At 47.1% G+C, this 20303-nt stretch overlaps 1 protein-coding gene across 1 annotated transcript; it reads right to left on the bottom strand.

Moving 5' to 3' along the window:
* Positions 1 to 3679: 3679 nt before the first annotated feature.
* On the bottom strand, positions 3680 to 18227 carry CCNG2 (cyclin G2). The gene is made up of 8 exons (XM_015421144.1): positions 17918 to 18227; positions 13886 to 14014; positions 11927 to 12064; positions 10710 to 10960; positions 10401 to 10479; positions 10215 to 10313; positions 7421 to 7626; positions 3680 to 4386 (listed from the first exon to the last, which is right to left on the bottom strand). The coding sequence occupies exons 2-8, from the start codon at positions 14012 to 14014 to the stop codon at positions 4266 to 4268; spliced, it is 1023 nt and encodes a 340-aa protein (XP_015276630.1). The 5' UTR covers positions 17918 to 18227; the 3' UTR covers positions 3680 to 4265.
* Positions 18228 to 20303: the final 2076 nt, after the last annotated feature.

Raw genomic sequence — 20303 nt, 5'->3', positions numbered from 1 at the left:
CCACAGGAGGTGGTGGCGGCTACAAGCATGGACAGCTTCAAGAGGGAACTGGATAAACATATGGAGCAGAGGTCCATCAGTGGCTATTAGCCACAAGGTATAGATAGGAACTCACAGGCTGGGGCAGGTGATGCTCTGTATTCTTGGTGCTGGGGGGGGGGGCAACAGCGGGAGGGCTTCTAGTGTCCGGGCCTCACTGCTGGACCTCCTGATGGCACCTGGTATTTTTGGCTACTGTGTGACAGAGTGTTGGACTAGATGGGCCATTGGCCTGTTCCAACATTGGCTTCTCTTATGTTCTTATGACTCTTGAGAGTCTCCTGGACTGCAAGAAGATCAAATCAGTCAATCCTAAAAGAAATCAACCCTAACTGTTCCCTGGAAGGCCAGATACTGAAACTGAAGCTCAGATACTTTGGCCATCAAATGAGAAGGGAGCCCTCACCGGAGAAGACCCTGATGCTGGGAAAGACTGAAGGTCGAAGAAGAAAGGGACGGCAAAGGATGAGATGGTTAGACAGTGTTATCGAGGCAATGAACATGAAATTAAGCAAACTCCGGAGCACGATGGAAGACAGGAGGGCCTGGCGTGATGTGGTCCATGGGGTCAGGAAGAGTCGGACTCGACTGTGTGACTAACAACCACCACCGTCCTTTAATAAATCTAGGAGAACATTTTGTGGAGGCCGAGGCCTTGAGAGTGTCTGTTCTATGGATCTTTGCTTTTGTTTTTAATTGGATGTTCTTTTGATGTTTTTCATATTTATAAGAAACTTTAAAACACTAAAAAAAAAAGGGCCAGTTCAGGTTAAGCCACCATATGAACCGACTTGTACCATCTGCACAATTGAAGATTTTTCTACCATTACATCACCATAGCATGGCTCGGGAAACTACCTGTACTTAGCTGGGATGGATGATAGAGGCTGTCTTTTTGCTATCAAGTGCAGCCAAGTTTTGGTGACCCCCTCATGGGGTTTTCAAGGCAAGAGATGTTCAGAGGGGGTTTTCCATTGCCTGGTTCTGTGCAGCAACCCTGGACTGCCCTTAGTGGTCTCCCATCCAAGTATTAACCAGGGCCGATCCTGCTTGGCTTCCAAGATCTGAGAAATTCAGGCCAGCCTGAGCCATCCAGGTATTCTGGCCAGTATTCACTGTAAAAAAGCTTATACCTCTCAAACCTCTGCATTTATAATTCCTCTAAATCCCTGTTGTACTCTTGACTTTCACTCCCCAAGCAACTGTTTCGACTCCATTCCTGCACCCACTAGTATCCCCAAAGGGCCACAGAAATAACCGGCTAGTCCCACATTGCTCTCATCATGCATGATGCGCCACCTCCTTTCCAGAGGAAGGCCCACTGCAGATGGCTACCCAACCACTTTGTAAGGTGATGTTGAGACTGCAGGCTGCCAAACCATCAATGTTGGACCTGCTTGCAAACATGGCTTAGGAAGCATCCTGCCTTGATAGCTGAACTGTCCTGTAGGCCACGTTCATACAGATGTCCCCGATCACACTATTTTCCAGGGACAGCCCCAGTTTTCTGACTCGGGCCTCCTGCTTGGCGAGTGTAGCAGAACTCATGGAGAAAGTTTTCTGCCCTCTTCTCTCCTACTACAGCTTGCCCTTGGAGGCTGGACTCCTGGGAACAGCATGGGGGGCCTGCAGTGGAAGTGGGGCACTTGTAAACAGAAAACATAAGATGCAGGCCCGTCGTAGCTAACTGAGCGTCCCTTTTTGTTCCCTACAGATGGAGGGAACGCATTCAGGTTTCAGCCCCCTTTCCCCGAGTTTTTAGCAGTACTGGGGGGGGGGGATGTATCTTCACCGTAGTGCATATGCGCACCTATACCAATGCCCGGTTCTGCAATGGTGAGCCCATAAAGTTGGACTAGAGCTCCATGCACGGCCTGTCTTCCATTTTAATTTGAAATGTTCATTTTATGCTGTAAAAAAAGGGAAAGTGGAGCACATTTCTATGGTGAATGGACACAAGCCTGCAGGAAAGCTCCCTACTGGTAGAGTTGTATAGATAATCTAGGGCTTTAGCCATTAGAATGCGATTCACTACTTTGGTAGAGACTCACTCATCTGACAGTTGCAGACTGTAGAAGTTTTCAAAAGCTTTCCAGGGTACCAGTACAAATGAATAGCATTAGGAATAGCATTAGACTGTTGTACTGTATTTGTCTTACAATAATTGTTAACTGTCATAGATCTCTTGGAGAACCCAGTAAAGGATGTTCCGCTCCACCTCTCTAGAAGGCTATTGAAACTTGGGAAAGGATTTCTGAATGAAGCATGTTCTGACCTCAAGATGTATGGTTCAAGCTTCCAGCACCCACAAACATTCTAGAAAGCATCCGGCTATGATGAGCCAAGGTGCGTTTCAGGTACCCTTGCCGAAACCACAGCAGACTCTGATAGGAAATGCATTTGGTTTTATTGAATTGAAGCAAAGAGATCCGAGTTATCTTTGAGAGAAAATAGCTTCCAGAAAAACATCTTTTTGACATTCCGGCTTGCGGTACCAAAAAAAAAAAAAGCAAGCCTTCAATATACAGTATTTATATCATATACAAGGTACAATAAATTAATATCTACATGCAACATACCTATAGAAAGTTACATACACTGTAAAAATACAGCATTTCAGCTTATTTTGCTTTTCATTTTTTTATACAAGTTTTAATTTACATTTTTTACAGATTTTTGTAAACTTTTTCTTCCTTTATAAAAATCAGGGCACACACACCACACGTCATTACCATTCACATCTGCACTTCAGCTTACACAAATAGCTACAGAATTTGTGGCTACAGCCCTACTTTTCTGTCGCCCCCTTCATTTCTACCATGGCATCACTAATTAAGTCAGCATACCTACAGCAAGTACATTTTCTTCTTTTGCTCACTTTGCATATATTTCAAAATACTAAGTAATGCAACCACAAAGTCTGTGCTTTAAGGAAAAAATCGCAAGCAATTAAGTGTCATTACAACCACTTTTATCAACTTCACATTTTACCAACACTTCTGCATAAATCAACTGCTTTCCTTCTAACAGGATTCACTTAAGCATGCAAACGCGTTATGATATGGACTGGCTTATGACAATGGAAAAATACTGGAATAAGCTAAAGGAGTGAGTCGTTAAAGGGAATGCAGCATTCACACTGAATGCCAGTCTTTCTAATTTCATAGTAATGCTTTTTGAATGTTAACGCTAAGATTTTTCTAAGGAAAAGTGAAGATCTCAAAGCAGATCTTCACAAATTAACATACACTAGTGCAGGGGTGTCAGACATGTGGCCCAGGGGCCAAATCAGGCCCCCAGAGGGTTTCTATCAGGCCCGTAAGGGACTGGCTGTCTCCTGCTTCTTCCTCCAGTTCTGCCGTTTCTGCTGCGTCATAGCTAAAGCTTGCTTTCCCAGACTCTCTCAATCACTCAGGAGAGATAGATGGGCAAGCTTCTGCTCCCTGGACTGGGCTGAGGCTCCTCCCCCTCCCCTATTGCTACAGCACATTTTGATGCAATAATTCAAAGCAAGAAGTGTCAGTTACCAGAGACTGTTAAATAAACAAAATATTGCAAGAGTGCTAATGTTTCAGGCATGTTTTTATTTTAAGTAAAAAAAAATCTTTGTGTCCGTCATAAAGTTTATGACACACACAGCCTGGCCCAACAAAATCCAATTTATGTCAAATCCGGCCCTCCGTAACAAATGAGTTTTACACCCCTGCCCTAGCGCGTATTAACCAGCTGTTACCTGGCTTCGACACCTCCCTAAATAATCTGAGCATCTGCCCAATTAAATAAGCTTCCTGAAACTGAACAAATGTAAGAAAAACAACACTCCTTTCATAAAAAGAATGCACAACTAAAGTTTTGGCTAAGTACTTCAGTCTCGAATGAAATAAAGCACATACTTCTTTGCAGCTTAGCCAACCCTCCAAACATCTTGTTCAGATTTAACCTTGTATAACCCCAGGAGGTCTCCCATTCAGCAGGGCATTCCAGTGCATTTATAGCCATCTTGTAAAGCACTAAGAGGCAGCGTGCCTTTAATGCGTCTTGCTGAAGCCTCGGTTGGCCAAAGAGATCTACCTTGCTACATTTGACTTTACTGCCACACCAAAGGGGAAAGTACATTACACAGTTTGGAGACATAGTGAGAATTCCTGCCAAGGTTCAGAGTGTGCTTAGCTACTTATTGCCGAAAGTACTACCATAACGTTAACAGCTCCATGCAGCACAGCAAGTCAGAAGAGAGCCTGCCACTTGGCTTTGGGTTTGAGGTCGAAGAAGAAAGTGCTCTCCAGGTCCCGCGGAGAACTGCTGAGGCTTTCTTCTCCACAGCTCATGTCTTCACAGGAGTCCTCACTAGAACAGAGGAAGGTAATAAACCAAAGAACACATGAACAAACCACAGATCAGTCACACACGAACACACATGAAGCTGCCTTCTACGGAATCATCAGACCCCTGGTCCATCTAGGTCAGTATTGCCTGCTCAGACTGGCAGCGGCTCTCCAGGGTCTCAGGCAGAGAGGTCTTTCACGTCCCCTACTGCCTGGTCCTTTCAACTGGAGATGCCAGGGAATAACTTCATCGACAGATACAAAGAACACATAAAAAAGGATTTTTTTTTTTAAAAAAGGTATTCAGAGACTGATGAAAGGGTTCAATACAAGATACCCAGGATATGATAAAATCCTCTGTTCCCAAGACTGTCTGACATGTACATTACAGCAACAGTGCAAAGATGAAAACCTCACATCTGTGAGGTTTTCATCTTTGCACTGTTGCAGTAATTCTTTTGTATACTAATATTGTCATACTGCTGCCCCTTGTTTTTTGCTGCTGACGTGTACATTACAGCGTAAGTGTTTTCAAGTAACAAACGCCAAATTCTTTGAATTCCTACAGTTCTGTTAAAAATGCACAGCAGCCAGCAATCCCCACCAAGCTCAATAAAAACTAGGGGACAGCAAACCGAAGTTCTCCCCCATGATAAGAGACAATGTGGTAAAACGGTGAAGATGTCAGAATATTTTATTAAGAGTCATCCAAAATGTTACTTGGAATAAGATGCAAGGCATTTTGACTAATATTTCCATCTGCAGATAGGGAAAGTCACAATTGTTAAATACTCCCGCATATAAAAACTGCTTCATATAGTGAAATTAGTTCAGCATACAGAAAGGTTTAATTTTTTTATACCCCCCCATTCCTCCTGGTTCAAGGCAACTTACGAATCATAATCAAAACACTGATTAAAACCCCAAATACCTCCCCAACACAACTGCCCGTTGTTCAGTCCTCCACCAAAAGCCCTGGCAAACAAGCTGGCCTTGTGGCACCTCCTGAACATCTCTAGCGAGGGAGCCCCCCTCCCTCTTCAGAGAGCCCATTCCAAGATTTGCAATGGAAGAGGCACACGCTTACCAGGTGGCCGCCCTGAGAGGGGGAACCACCAGCAACGGTGGTAGCCCGAGAACTGTAGTGGGTTCACGGGAACATACGGAAGGAGGTGGTCCTTCAGCTACGTGGGCCCCAAGCCGTGAAGGGTTTTAACGGTCATAGCCAGCCCCCCCCCCCCGAATCGAACTCAGAAACAAAATGGCAGCCAACATGGCTGGTTCAAAATTGGTAATGTATTCCTGTCAGTTGGCTGTTTACAGTTCTCGGGCTGCCACATTCCAGACCAGCTGCAGTTTCTGCTTGTCTTCAAGGACAGCACCATGTAGAGTAGGTTACAGTAATCCAACTGTGAAGTCACAAAAGTGTGGAGAGGTGTGGCCAGACTGGTCAAGGGTACAAATGGAGAAAGCGGGTGAACCAGAGGCGGCTGACGGAAGGTGGTCTTGGCCACTGTGCCGGCCTGGTGTCCAAACAGCAAAGGCGGGGTCTGTGAGCACCCCGAGGCTCACGGCTTAGTCCTCGTCCAGACGTAATTATTGCCCAAGATTTTGATAAAGATGCTGCGGACCATCAGTTAGGAGGAGTAAAATCCAAAGCCTAATCAGCCCCACTTGCAAAAAATTGCCAGAGGACAGGGAAAGCACTCCTGGCAATGGTCTCAAAGCTCGGTCTTTCATTCCGCTAGCCAGCTCCACTGTCCCAAATGCTGAACAGGCTGGCAGGCTAACTCTGAGAGCAGCACCGTGCCAAACCAACGAACATGGTCCCATGCTGATAATTTCTTCAAAATGTGTTCTGTTAGACCTGGAGGCTGCTTTCTCTAGCCTCCTCAGCTATGGGCCCCCAAAGTGTCTGCAGACATCATTTAATTATACGGGAAGCTTTCTTCCCTTGCACATACAAAGAGGATTGAATGCTACTGCCTCTTCTACCCCCACCATCTCCTGCTTGCTCACCGCTAGCTTGAAAAAGCTATTTTCCTAAAAAGGGCCTTTGACATTTAAATCTGTTTGCAAAGCCAGTAATGGACTATGAAATTTACACTAGTAGTCAGCAGGAGATCTAAATCCTTTTTTTTTGGCTTTTGGTCAGCGACTCCTAGAGATTTAATCCAAGGATTACGGTTGTGCCAACTGATTCACCACAGCATGCAGTTAGGCCACCACTCACCGCAGAAAACACACTGTTCTATACAGAGCAGCTTTTAAAACCATATTTTGTTACCGGGCTGATGCACCCAGGTACAAATGCGCATTGTGTAAAAAGTGATGGGTACGTCCGTGTATTGGGCACCGTATCTAACGCAGAAGCTAGGAGCTGATGTTTTTCAAGAATTGCTCCCAAGAATTATAAAAGCAGTGGTATTCAATATGGGGTGATTCTCTCCTGGGTCACTGGCCAATTGCTGCTTGACTACATAGCATTTACTGGGATACCTCCAAAAGAATCTACCCAGACCAGTTTTTTGCTGGAAGAATCCCAGAAACTGGGATTACTGATATAACCTGCAAAGCACATGGTGTTCTTACACATGTGCAGGATCACACCACAGATAAACAATGTCCAGCCTTTTATAGGTCCCAAGAATGAACTCTTGCTTTGTAAAGTTAGCATGCCAGTAGACCATAGGAGATTCTAGGAAGAATTGCTAGTCTATACATATGTAGCTGTCTTAACACCAAGTCAGACTGGTCTTGAAAGACCAATATTGTCTACTCAAACTGTCAGCAGCTCGCCAAGACTTCACGTTTCATATCACCAGTTAACTGACAGTTTTGACTACTGGGACTGAACCAGGGATCTTCTGCATGCCAAACAGATGCTCTAACCCTGAGCCAACCACAGCCCTTCCCCAGTGAAGCCTCTGCGTTAAGACATCCTTAACTTTGTGTTACCTTGTCAACAGTGAGCAATGTCAGAGGCGCTCATCACAAAGCTGTTTTTGTGTGGCCTCAGTGAATCGATGGAAGTTTCCCATGCCACTGGGACCTACCTTTCGCTTTCGTCAAAGCATCCAGCCTCGGGGATGGTGGGCAACTCAGGAACACTGTAGTAGCTGTTTTGAAGGTTTTGGGCGGTACGTCTTGAAACAATCCAGACTAGCTTTTTATGATCTGGCTTACAGCACGCAGGAGAGGAGTAGTCGGCTAAACATTTTGAGACCAGCTCTCTCCAATAGAGCAAGTCGCTGTCGCTTATCTTGAAGAAAGAAGCAAAGAATTTTCATAGTTATGTTAGGGTTTTTTTCTAGAAAAAGAGAACGATAACAAATCTAGTACAGCGAGACTCTTATGAGCACTAATTCAGAGCCCCCATGAATACAGTGGGACTTCAAATAGACATAGGATCTCATGCTGTTGACGGACTTCAAAGAGTCCTTTCCCTTATCAACCCATGGGATAGAGAGAGCTATGAAACCCTATTAGATGAAAACAATAAATTAAAATCCAAAGAGAGTTTATTATCGTTATATAAGATTAAATTATCATGGTGCGAAATGTCACAACTTTAGTCTATACACTTGAAGGATATACGTGCAGGATTCCAAGACTCCAAAACTCAACTAGATAAGATCTGGCTGTCAAGTAGTGACAAAATGATCTAAAAAATTTATAGCTTTCTGTTACAAGAATATACTCTAGATGAGCAAGTTAGTGTTTCAACAGTGGCTTGGATGAAAGATATTGGGCATTGCATAGAAATAGATAAATGGTCCAGTACTTGGAAATCTCTTAAATACCTAAGAGCTATCACCTATAAACATTTATAAAGTAGCACACCACTGGTATTGGTCACCAGATAGGATAGCTAAATGTAATGCTGCACTACCTAATATATGTTGGAAATGTTGTTCAAACGTCGGAACTTTTTTTCACATGTGGTGGCGCTGTGTGAAAGTAACTAACTACTGGAAGATGATTCAGAAATTTTTCTCGGAAGTGATGTGTGTAACAATTGCCTTGTCCCCTGAACTAGCTTTGCTGAATATGATTTCGGAAGGTTACAATCAAAAAGATAAATTTTTGATACTATTTATATTGACTACAGCTAGAATACTACTAGCTAAATACTGGAAATACAGGAGTCCCTTCCCTCAAGAAAGGAATTAGTGTATAAATTATTAGAGACAGCGGAACTTGATAAATTAAGCATCATGCTTCAAGGAAAAGATGGGGAACAAATTGTTGAAAGGTGGAAGCGTTTATATATATGGATAAATAATCGGTAGATGTAATAGATTCAAAAGGATATAGATTTGTCTGTATATACTTTGTATGTATTTAGAAAACCGAAAATAAAATGGGGGGGGGGGAGCCACACTCACCACACTTGCCTGAGGCAAATATACAAATTCCAAAAGAATTTACATCACATAAATTTGTCAAGGACTACAGTCCAGCTCATATGCTGAACAGGTAAGTATAGCTTCAGGCAGCCTTACAAGCCCTGACTTGGATGGCCAAGACTAGGTCGCTCCTGTCAAGAAGACCCCAGAAGCTAAGCGAGGTCAGCCCGTTAGTACTCAGAAGGGAGACCACCAAGGAAGTCTAGGGTCACTATGAAGAGGCAGGCAATGGCAAACCACCTCTGAACGTCTCTTGCCTTGAAAACCCTACGGGGGGGGGGGGGGCCGCCGTAAGTCAGCTGTCACTTGACAGTGCTTTCCACCACCCACGGCCTTGACAAACATTCCGGAATGTCACCTGTGCTCAATGATCTTGCTGCTGATTATCTGCTGGTTCTCACACATGCCAGTGTTCACGATGAGATACGTGTTCTCACTGCCTAAGTCACAGCACATCGACTGCTGAGCTAGTAAAGATCTTTCAAAAGCCTTCCACAACTATCTACAGCTAATACTTGATTTTTGTAGGGGAGTATTTGCATTGAGAAGGGAGTATTTTCAAAAGATACTCACCAAGTGTGGATTTTTATGTGTTTGGTGTAGTGGTTAAGTGCGCGGACTCTAATCTGGGAGAACCGGGTTTGATTCCCCACTCCTTCACTTGCACCTGGCTGGATGACCTTGGGCAAGCCGTAGTTCTGTCAGAGCTGTTCTTGAAAAAGAGCAGTTTCTGTCAAGAGCTCTCTCAGCCCCACCTACCTTCACAGGGTGTCTGTTGTGGGGAGGGGAAGGGAAAGGAGTTTATAAGCCACTCTGAGAAACCTTTGGGTAGTGAAGGGCACGGTATAAATCCAATCTTACTTATATCCCTCTTTTTTCCCCAGTGGGGACTCAAAGTAGCTTTAAAACATCATTCCCCCCTCCATTTCCCCACAACAACCCAGTAAGGTAGACCAGACTGAGAGTTTGTGGCAGGCCCAAGGTCACCCAGCCGGGTTCCACCGTAGAAGCAGGATCTCGAACCCAGATCGCCCGGAGTCTGCATCTGCCGCTCTGTCCACTATACCAGCAGTGGCTCTTAACTTATCTCTAACATGGCTGACGGCACAGCCTCCGCGATCAGATCTATGTCGCTACAGATACGAGTTGCTCAGAAGCAGTAACCAGAATGCATCTGGCTGCCTGAGGCCTCCTCACTGCAGCTTCCCTCTCATCTTCACAATCCCCACATGACACTCAACGGGGTGAGAAGACTTCTTTCATTTCACCTTCCAGAGAGCCGCTATCGCATTTTTTAAAAGCTTCTAATGCTTGCCTTCTGGCCTTAAGATGCCTGCCTTTCAACTGTACATGTGGAAGATTCCCTTCAAGAGCCTCTTCATAGCTTTCAAAGGAGCATTTCATTACACCAAGAGGATTCCAGCCCCCCCCCCCTTTTTACCTTTGAATGCTTCTGAACATGCATGACGATCTCAAACAATTCAATGGATTTCAAAGTCTGGACTTCCAGAGTGAGAAGGCACAAGGCCAAGATGGATGGCTGAAAACACACAAAACACACACTTAGTTCAGTAACTCATGACTCTACCGTGACTCTTAACTGAACATCCATCACACGTTTGCTTACTTTTGCTTTTGAAAAAACTAGTCGGCAGTTACAAGCTTTGAGTTGTGCTTCCAGTTTGTCAAGATTCAGCAATTCTTTCCTATAAGGAACAAGATGGGGGGAAAATTGAGTTGGACAAAGAAACCTGCATACATAACAAGAGGTAGCCTGTTTTGCATGAACACACAACATGTCAACCAGGACTGGAGTATCTAAAACTAGTACAGACAGTTCAGGAAGCCTAAACAAAGATGGCACAGGGAAGACACAAGCAGCTACCAGGGAGGATGGTAAATAAAGAATGGGTAAATAAAAAGATCCGACACTTACCTTTCTGAGGTATGACAGAGTACAATAGTATGGTACAAGTGCAAAAAGGTTAAGGCAGTAGTAGCTTTGAAGTCAAAGTGTAGTTTTTCCGAGATTATTTTCTCCATCCGCTTCAGGTCGGACACGGTACATTTGCATTGGCTAATGCGGATGACATCATGGAGGGAGGGAATGTTGCATTCCTCTTCGACTACTCGAGCGGCCAGCTGGAAACAACAGACTCCAATGCACGACAAATGCTTTGGTTTCACCTGGGGGGGAGGGAAAGAACCCTGAGGAACAACTACAACAGTGGCAGGCGATAATACGTAATGGATGACACATGTTACATTCAAGGCCTCTCTGTTCATCCAACGTTCCATGGGTTATGTTGAAATTCGGTTTTGACAGTGACTAGGACAAAACCCTTACATCAGACAGCTAAGACTCAACTGCAACACTAAAACAGACTGCAGCTAACTCAGTCCATAACCAATGCTCCCTCTAAGCTGTGGAGTCTTGTGAGCAAAAATTCTACTTTGTGAGCTACTGGCATTAAAGTTGTGAGCAAGCGATTTGGCTACTGCATAAATTACTTTGCCCTGGAGCCATCCTTCCTGAGCTAAGACAAAAAATGTGTGAGCCGGAGGCTAAAAAACTGTGAGCTAGCTCACACTAACTCATCTTAGAGGGAACACTCGTGCACACCAACGTTTAACAAGAAGGGATGGTCCGAAAGCGAACTCCCTAATTCTGAACACAATTAATCGTGGCATGGGTCTGCATGACCAGAAATCAATGATCTTATTGCCTTTAGACTGTAAAACTGGTGTCAAAATCGCTAAGAGACCATACTCGAGACCAAGGATCCCCAATGTTGTGCCCGTGGAGGCCATGACACCCACGGGGTACCTTTCCTGGTGTCCATCAAGTGTTTTTAGAAAGTGGGCGGGGCTAGGTGGGGGTTTTCCCCCAGCAGGCTTACAACCAGCTGTGTGGATTACAAGGTGTCCTGTTAAACAGAGCTTTGGCCCACACTGTTGAAGAGGTTCGATATGAATGATATATCACCTCGTTTCCTGACATTCTGAGGCTGGGTCCACCTCCTGCGGTGGCCATTTTGTGATTATGCCCGGCAAGAGCCTGTATTAGAATTCCAAAGGTACCCAGAGGCTCAAAAAGGCTCGAGACAATCTGGACACCATCGGATAACAACAGTTCATCCCACTTTTAGATACCTTCATGAGTGCCAAAAATCTGTCCAGGATGTTGACAGCCAGGACAAAGGTCTCCATGGCAAACCCAAAGAAGTTGGTCAGGCTCCAGAGATCCTCGACTTTTGCGTTCCTCTGTCTTGGACATAAAGTGTTCTCATTCTGTAGCGAGACAAACATTAAGTTCATCAGAAGGACAGAAAGAGCCCCTTCCCTTCCTTCAAGAGCAGAAGAGCATGGACCACCACCACCCCAGACATTGCACTCAACCTCAGAAGCACGTTGGAAGGGGCAGAAGACTTTGGTCAACACGTCTGAGCGAGCTCCCGCCTGCCCCCAGGCTTGGAGAAGAAGGCAGGGGCTTTCCCTGATCGCCTACAGCCACAAAGTCCCCGTGAATGCAGACAGAAGCCTGGCTGCTTTCAGCACGGATGTAAAGTCAGTGCAAACATCAGGAGCAAGCCCACATCCCTCTCCTTGTCAGGGGAGGGACAGAGGCAGTCAAAGTCAAGGCAAGCCAACGTTTTTGAATGCCTGCCTATACGTTCTAACATAGGGGTGATGACAAGCTTCTTTAAGAGGGGGAATGGTGGTGAGATCAGGAACACACACTCCAGCCAAGCTGCCCGGGGGCAAGAATTATTCCCATCCTGTCCCGATACCACCTAAGCGGGAAGCCTAGAGAGAGTTCAGCCCCAGATGGAAGAACCCAGGAGACACTGCCCCTACTGGCCAATGAGGTCACTGCTTTGTTTAGGGACCATTCTATTGAAGGACATTTGGCAGAACAATCATAGGAAGGCAATTTCTGGACCAGAAATGTATACCAGAAAAACACCACTTGGCATGTGATTACACTGTTGGAGGCCTCATTTGTACTTTTATTCTGCGCCCAGTGGCCTCATTGTGGAACAACTTTTTTCTGGTCCCTATTGATTTTATATCTTGTATCTGCATGATTGTATTGTATTTGTATATTAGCCAATATGTTCCTCAGTATATTTGACCTCTAAAGGCGGCCTACGCAGGCCGAAACACGTCAGGTCAAATCTACCAGCCCTTGTGTTATAATTTGTTATTTGTACATGAGGTGTAATTGGGCCCTTATATATAATTTAAAAATCTTTGTTTAATAAATACATGTATCTTTTTATATATTTCATATATTAAGCTTTTACTGTTGGCCCTCTTTTGCATGATTCGACTAACCTTTTTTAGGTTCTGGATTCTAGGTTTTAGGTTCAGTTTCCCCCCCTCCCCCTTTTTTTGTCCCAATGAGGTCACTGCACAGTAAAGCCGTCAGGGCCAGGCTAAAGAACACACAAGGCAGATGCCTGGCCGGCTCCCTTCTTACGGGGAAAGGAGAGGCTGCCCTCCTTCACTTCCTTCATCTTTCCAACAGGCACTTGCGGAAGAAAGCACACATCGCTTACACCACCTGTGGCCTGGCCGCTGCCAGTTCCTGCCTAAAATCACATGCGGAAGCGGTGCTGAGAAGCCGCGTGGCTTTGGTTTTCCAAGCCCCCACGGTCACACAGGCCAAACTACATTCTTCATATTTCTTCTTTAATTTTTTAAGGACCAGCATATCACTCAATTTGGGTTCTCAAGAGTGCAGTGCCATGGGCTGGACTCTACAAGGGAACTGTCACTAGGAGTGAGAGATTGTTCCGACAGGAACACGTGCCTGTATCTGCGATGATATCATTTTGCTTCTCTTACCAGATACTGACAACTGAATCCTCTGCTTCATTGATTTGAACAGGGCAGTTACCCACATACTAAGAGCTCCCTAATTAAGATCAACGAGGTTTACCGGAGCTTAATTGGGGCCTGATTGCATCCAGCCTTGAAAGAGCCAGTAGGGGCTGAAAGCGAGACGTTCTCCACACAAAACGAAGGCAACACGGAGAGAAAGCTGTGCTTTTGACCAGTCCCTTGGAAGATCCATCCCCATCCCCAGACGCAAGCCGCCCTCCTCACCTCCGCAGTGCACTCAATCAGGCTCAAGCCCTTCTCCTGGGGCTGGTATTTCCATTCTTGCTCCAAGTGAAGCTTCAGCTGCTTGAAGAGCCAAGTGCCCATCTCTTCGCCGGCTCCGGTATCCTTCATCTGAGAAGAGGAGAAAATGTGTTCTTATTCTCAGATGGAGAATTAAAAAATCCAAAAATGGTACATTTGTCTATAGCTACAAAGTATACGTAATCAACATTCATCTAAACCCCAAAGACAATGGTTAATTCCAATCTGCCTTCACTTGCAAGATCTAAAAAGCTAAGAATCCTAAGGGGGGGGGGACCTTAACTATGTATTTTTAACTGCTCCATCTGTCTAATCTTTTTACAGTGGATGTCAAAAGCATCAGAGTGAGAGAGAAGAGAGATGTGATGTTGCGCTGGTTCACACTGAAAACAATGGAACTCCGCCCCCTCTTCCACAGGGCGCATTTGACAGAGAGGCTGCAGAGGGGAGGAGGGGAAGTTGTCACCTACGCACAGTGGCAGCAATTTCCATATACGACCAAACGAGGGAGGGGGGAGGAAAGAGAGAAGCAGGCTTCCAGAGACACAAGCAATTAGTTCCAGCATATTCACAATCAAGTTGCAGCCTTGTGTGCGCTTAAAGACCCGCTGAAATCAAGGGAGCTACATTCTGAGGAAACCTTAGCCTCTGACGGTCCATTCTGGAAGACAACACTGATGCCCTCCAGGGGCTGCTCATGGCTTTTTGATCTTGCACTCTTGCAGATCCATGGGGTCGCGAAGAGTCGGACTCGACTGTGCGACAGAACAACAACAACAACAACAACTCTTGCTACCAGATTTCAGGGGTTATCCCCAAAGTTTTAGTGCATTCCCAACACAATGGGAGCTTGGCTCGATCCCGCTACCCTTGCCTCACTGCTAGTTTATGGACACTTGTACACAGGGTACAGCCCCGACTGTTCAGCAAATGGGGGTGGTCTTTGTTCACTCTCTCAATACCACGTACATACACACAGTCCAGAGAAGTTGAAGGGGCAGTAGATTAAATACTTATCCCCAGGTACGTTCTCATCTGTATTGGCCCTCAGAGTCAAGCTCCTCGGGACCAGAGCTTGAGGCCAGATATAATAAGCCTTTGGTACATAAGTGAAAACGATTAATGCAAACAGTGCAGACTCCTAGCTTACCATGACGACACCCACATATACAGGAGACAATTAATGCCGGTACAAGTCAAGTTCTTCTGAATAGTTCCTGAATCCCCCACACACACCCCTCAGGCAGACATCTACCTTCCCTCCTGAAGAATCTCTTTCGCTTCACTTGAAAGCAGCACTGATCTGCTTTGTCTGCCACCTCTGCCCCCTGGAGCAGCAGCGACTGTTTTTAATGTTGCTTTCACAACAGATCACTAACATCGCTACCCGTCCAGAATTTGCTAATTCCTGGAGGGTTTTTTTCCTACTGACTTCTCAGGCAATTCAATTCTGCCTGCCCAAGGAACACCATAACCAATGTTCATTACAAATGCCTTCCCCAGCTTTCCTTGCTACTCTTCTCCAGAATGTAGGCCTCCCCCTACCCAAGACACCCTCAGGAAAGAACTTCTACCCTCATTATGTTACCTATGTTACCTACCCTCACCAATCTGAACTTCCAGAGTGTCTTCTGTTCACCCTTCCTGGGTGCCTAGATAGTGATCTTGAAAAACTGTTTGATCATGCTCTACGGGCGTGCACACCCTGCCCCCTTCCATAAAAGACTCAATCCTGATCAACACGCACTCACCATTCCAAGGCATGCCATCAGCCCCTCCTTGCTCAATAAATAACACCACCACCACCACCTCAAAACATTTCCAGCCTCTGACCATCACAAAAACCCTCATCTCATTGGCCCGCTCCTGCATTTCAGGCAAGAGTCCCCCACCACCACCTTTGGCCAAGCTTACCCTCCAGATAAGATCTTCCCAGTCTCTAAAGAACACAAAGGTGGCATTACCCTGACGCAGCCAAAGCAAAACAGAAGTACAGAGGCATCTGAAAGACTGGTGACATTTATTTCAAGGGCTTTCATGAGTAGCTTTGACCGAAACATACACAATAGGAACATCGCAGAGAAAACTCCAAGGCTTGGTATCAATTAAACCATGAGCCTTTCAAGTGTAAGTCTCAGGAGGGGGTGAGAGAGAAGCTAATGTAGAAAGGGGCTGTAAAGACAAGTATCAGTTGGGAAGGAAGCTCACAGAGCACTGTGTCTAAAGAAGGGTGTTAATCACCCAAACTGGGAGCCAGCGGCACCTTTAAGACCCACAAAGTTTCATTCTGGGTATAAGCTTTTGTGTGCAGGCACACTTCATCAGAGCCAGGAAGTCCTTCAACCACCCCTCCCCCAAGTCTCAATAAGAGGCCCCAAGATTTCATGCCACCATCAGCTTTCATAGGTTTACGCTGGGGAAAAGAAAATCTTGCTCGTTTTCTAAGGCACCGCACGATTCTGTTCCAGCATCAACATTCATAGGTTTATGCTGGGAAAAGAAAGGTGCCGCAAGCCTCCTCTTCTGAATGACTTCTGCGTAACAGCCTCACTCAGCTTCCCCTAGGGGGAAATCAAATGCTCATCTGGGCCCTGCTGCTTTCCTTTGTCATAAGGGCACAAGATGTGCCCTGGCTGGATCAGACCAGTGGTCCATCTAGGCCAGCCTCCCATCTCATACTGGTTCCTCTGGAGGTCCAACGGGGCATATAGGCCGAGGCCTTCCCCTGATATTGCCTCCTGGTTCTGGGGTTCACAGGTTTGCAGCATCTGACAACTCACCACGGCTAGTAGTCGCCAGATAGCCATGTCTCTTTTGTTTTTACCACCAAGTCACAGCCTGTAGGGTTTTCAAAGCAAGAGACTTTCAGCCCTGATTTGCCGTTGCCTGACTCTGTGCAGGGGACTGCCTTGATGGTCTCCCATCCAAGTCCTAACCAGGGCTGACCCTGCCTGGTTTCCAAGATCTGTCCAAACAGGGCTAGCCTGGGCCATCCAGGTCAAGGCAAAAGAGGAACAGAGGTGGTTTTGCCATGGCCTGCCTCTGCGTAGCAACCTGAGATGTCCTCAGTGGCCTCCCATCCAAGTACTCACCGGGGCGACCCTGCTTAGCTTCCAAGATCTGATGAGGCGGGGCTACCCTGGGCCATCCAGGTCAGGGCAGTTTTTACCTAAACCAGCCAAAATAAAACCACACAACCCGCTTGGTTCTCGAGACCTGTCCAGGTTGGACTAGCCTGGGCCATCCACGTCAGAGCACAAACCCGCCTAACCCCCTTTTAAAGCCATTTGGGGAGCTTCAAACGGGACGCCCTTATTGCTGCCATTCAGCGGACCAGCCAGATGTGGTTTTTTTATTATTCCCAGCCTCCACTTTCCAAAGACCAGCTATCTCGAGGTGCGCCCCCCCCCAAAAAATAGAAAGAACATCTCCCCTCCCCATCCGCCCACTCAGACTTTTGGGAGACGGTGGGAATGAGGGTTGCCAGCCTCCAGGCGGAGCCTGGAGATCCCCCGCTCTCACAACTGATCTTCAGATGACAGACATTGGAGGAGGGATTGGATTTATACCCTGCCCTTCCCTCGGAGTCTCAGAGCGGCTTACAATCTCCTTTCTCTTCCCCACAACAGAGGTAGGTGTGGCTGAGAGAGCTCTCCCGAGAACTGCTCCTGAGAGAACAGCTCTTATCAGAACTATGGCTTGCCCAAGGTCACCCAGCAGCTGCAAGTGGAGGCGTGAGGGAACCGAACCCGGTTCTCCCAGATTAGAGTCCACACACTTAAAACTTAATGGCTGCTTTGGAGGGTGGACTCTGGCACGGTGCCACGCTGAGGCCCCTCCCTGACCCCGCCCCCTCCCGGCTCCACCCCCAAAGTCTCCAGGTATTTCCCGACCCAGATCTGGCAACCTTAAGGGGAAGAAAGCCCGGCTCTCCCCGTCTTCTCTTTCCCCAGCGCCCGCCCCGCAAAGCCGTCCCCCGTCCCCCCCACTCACTTCAGCGGCGCCGCCTCGCCTTCCCGCGGAGAGGACGGAGGAGGAAGGTCGGGGGCTGAAGAAGCGGCAACGGCGGCGGCAATAACAGCGACGACGCCCGACAGCTGCGGACCTTCCCCTCCCCGCATCCAGCCGCCGCGGCGCCTTCGCTCCCCCCTGCCCCTTCTTCTTCTCCTCCAGGCCCCCGATCCTCCCTCGCCCGCCCGCCCCCGGAGTCAGCGCAAGACCAGCGGCAGCACCATCTCCGTGCCCAGCTCCGGACGCCTCCTCCGCGGGGCAGCCGAGCCAGAAGCGCCTCAGCGGTCCCTCAAAATGGAGTCGGGCCCGACCGAGAGCTAACGGCCACCCCCCCTCCGCCTCCTCGGCCCCGCCCCCCTCAGTCACGTGATCCTCCCACGACGGCTCCGCCTGTTGCTTTTGTTTTTCCTTCCCGCGCGGAAGGACACTCGAGGCGAATCCGTCAGGGATTATTTTTTTTGGGGGGTACGATACATTTCATTGAATTTCTAGTTAAAAAAAACAAAACATTAACAGTAGATGCATATGAAACTCGCAGAAAGGTTATAGTGTGACATAGATACAGTAGCAAATACTTCAGATGCAGTGATTTGTACTGACAATAGTGGAAAAAAGCAAGCGTTATATGGTACCTTCCATAGACAGGACGTAAAGTTAACATATATAAGCGAGCATTGGTGGACAGGGATTTTTTTTTATAGAGCTTGCCTTTTTTCTTCCTTTACAAGGAACAGGGAAGTCCCACCGCTGAGTAGAGCAAGGGTTAGTTTCTCAACAGGAGTGTGGCTTCCTGAGCCACCTTCATCCTGAGGGTTTTTCCCCCCCTCTCTTTGCTTTGAGGCGACAGAAAGGCGGAAGGAGACGGAGGTCGAATCACTCGTTTAAAGGGACAAGGGGAGGGGCGGAGGCAATTATGTTTTGAAAAGTCCGCCCAAATGTTCAGGAAGCTGATTGGTCCGGTGCGGCGCGAGCGCTCATTGGACAGGGGCAGCGGCCTGGCCCGACCTTCCCGGATGTTTTCGCGGCTGGAAGGGTTGTGTGTGTTGTTGAGACGGCTGGTGATGGGGGGGGTGGCAGAGCTCGCAACTGACCAATAGGAAGAGTCCTTTATGCTTCCTCCCCCCCTCCCCCTCCCGTTACCCGCGGTTGGGTTTTGAAGCGATGGGGGGGGGGTGGCCAACGGTCAAAACTGTCATTTACCTGGCATGAGGCGAAGATGGATAGGCAGAGCTTTGTCCTGAGCTGTGCAAAGTGCGGGACCAAAGTCTCTTGAGGCCCTTTTGGAAGTTTATTTATTTATTGCATTCCCCCCACCCCTCAGGACTGCTTACACAGGGGCACAAGCCCATACATAAAAACAATGTAAAGCAGTAAAAACTATTAAATCATGACAAAACAAATATAAAATGCTCGATACAAACAAGATGGTCTCTGAAGATGGTATGGATCATTTCCTTAGGGTGAAATTGTCCTGTCGATGGTCCAAGCCAGTCCAGCAGCATCAGTGCCATGCAAATTTATGGCAGTTCTTCCGGACCGCTCCCAACCTCTGTTTCAGTGGTGGTAGTAGTAGAAGTGGCCCCTATATAAAAGCCTGGCGGAAGAGCTCCATCTTTCAGGCCCTGCGGAACTGCATAAGGTCCCGCAGGGCCCTGATCTCCTCCAGGAGCTCGTTCCACCAGGTGGGGGCCGCCACTGAGAAGGATCTAGCCCTGGTTGCAGCAAGCTTTGCCTCCCTGGGGCCTGGAATCGCCAGGCGGTGTTGTGTCCCCGACCGAAGTGCTCTTGGGGGTATATGTGGGGAAAGGCAGTCCCTCAGGTGGGTAGTTCCGCTGACAGTTCTGTGGTTGGGGGCCTAAACTCACCCCAACGCTGAGTTTCCTCTTGCAGAACAAAGTTTGGGTCCAGTGGCACCTTTAAGACCAACAAAACTTAATTCTGGGTATAAGCTTTCCTTTGCATGCACGCTTCTTCAGATACTGGTGCCTTCAACTCCAACAATGTTTAATTCTGGGTGTAAGGTTTCCTGTGCATACATACTTCGTCAGATCCTGACTGCTGACAGTTATGTGGTTGGGGCCTAAATTTAGCCCAATGCTAAGTTTCCTCTTGTAGAACAAAGTTTCAGTCCAGTGGCATCTTTAAGACCAACAAAATGTAATTCTGGGTATGAGCTTGCATGTGCATGCACGCTTCTTCAGATACTGGCACTTTTAAAGTCCAAGGAAGTTTAATTCTGGGTATAAGCTTTTGTGTGCATGCACACCTCTTCAGATACTGGCACCTTTCAGACCAACAAAGGTTAATTCTGGGTGTAAGCTTTTGTTTGCATGCACACTTCCTCAGATACCTCTTACAGTTTTGCAAA

Source organism: Gekko japonicus, unplaced genomic scaffold (genome assembly GCF_001447785.1).
Source record: "Gekko japonicus isolate JY-2015 unplaced genomic scaffold, Gekko_japonicus_V1.1 scaffold644, whole genome shotgun sequence".
In the NCBI taxonomy this organism is placed as follows: Eukaryota; Metazoa; Chordata; class Lepidosauria; order Squamata; family Gekkonidae; genus Gekko; species Gekko japonicus.
Note: the sequence above shows the minus strand (reverse complement) of the source record. Positions and strands in the feature narration are given on the sequence as shown.

What these genes read in the sequence shown, in the direction of transcription:
- CCNG2 (XM_015421144.1), bottom strand. Translation starts at nt 14,014, where the DNA reads ATGAAGGATACCGGAGCCGGCGAAGAGATGGGCACTTGGCTCTTCAAG. An exon ending in TGATTGAGTGCACTGCGGAG is followed by an intron (nt 12,065 to 13,885) that starts GTGAGGAGGGCG and finishes GTCTCGCTACAG; the next exon opens with AATGAGAACACTTTATGTCC. An exon ending in GATTTTTGGCACTCATGAAG is followed by an intron (nt 10,961 to 11,926) that starts GTATCTAAAAGT and finishes CCTCCCCCCCAG; the next exon opens with GTGAAACCAAAGCATTTGTC.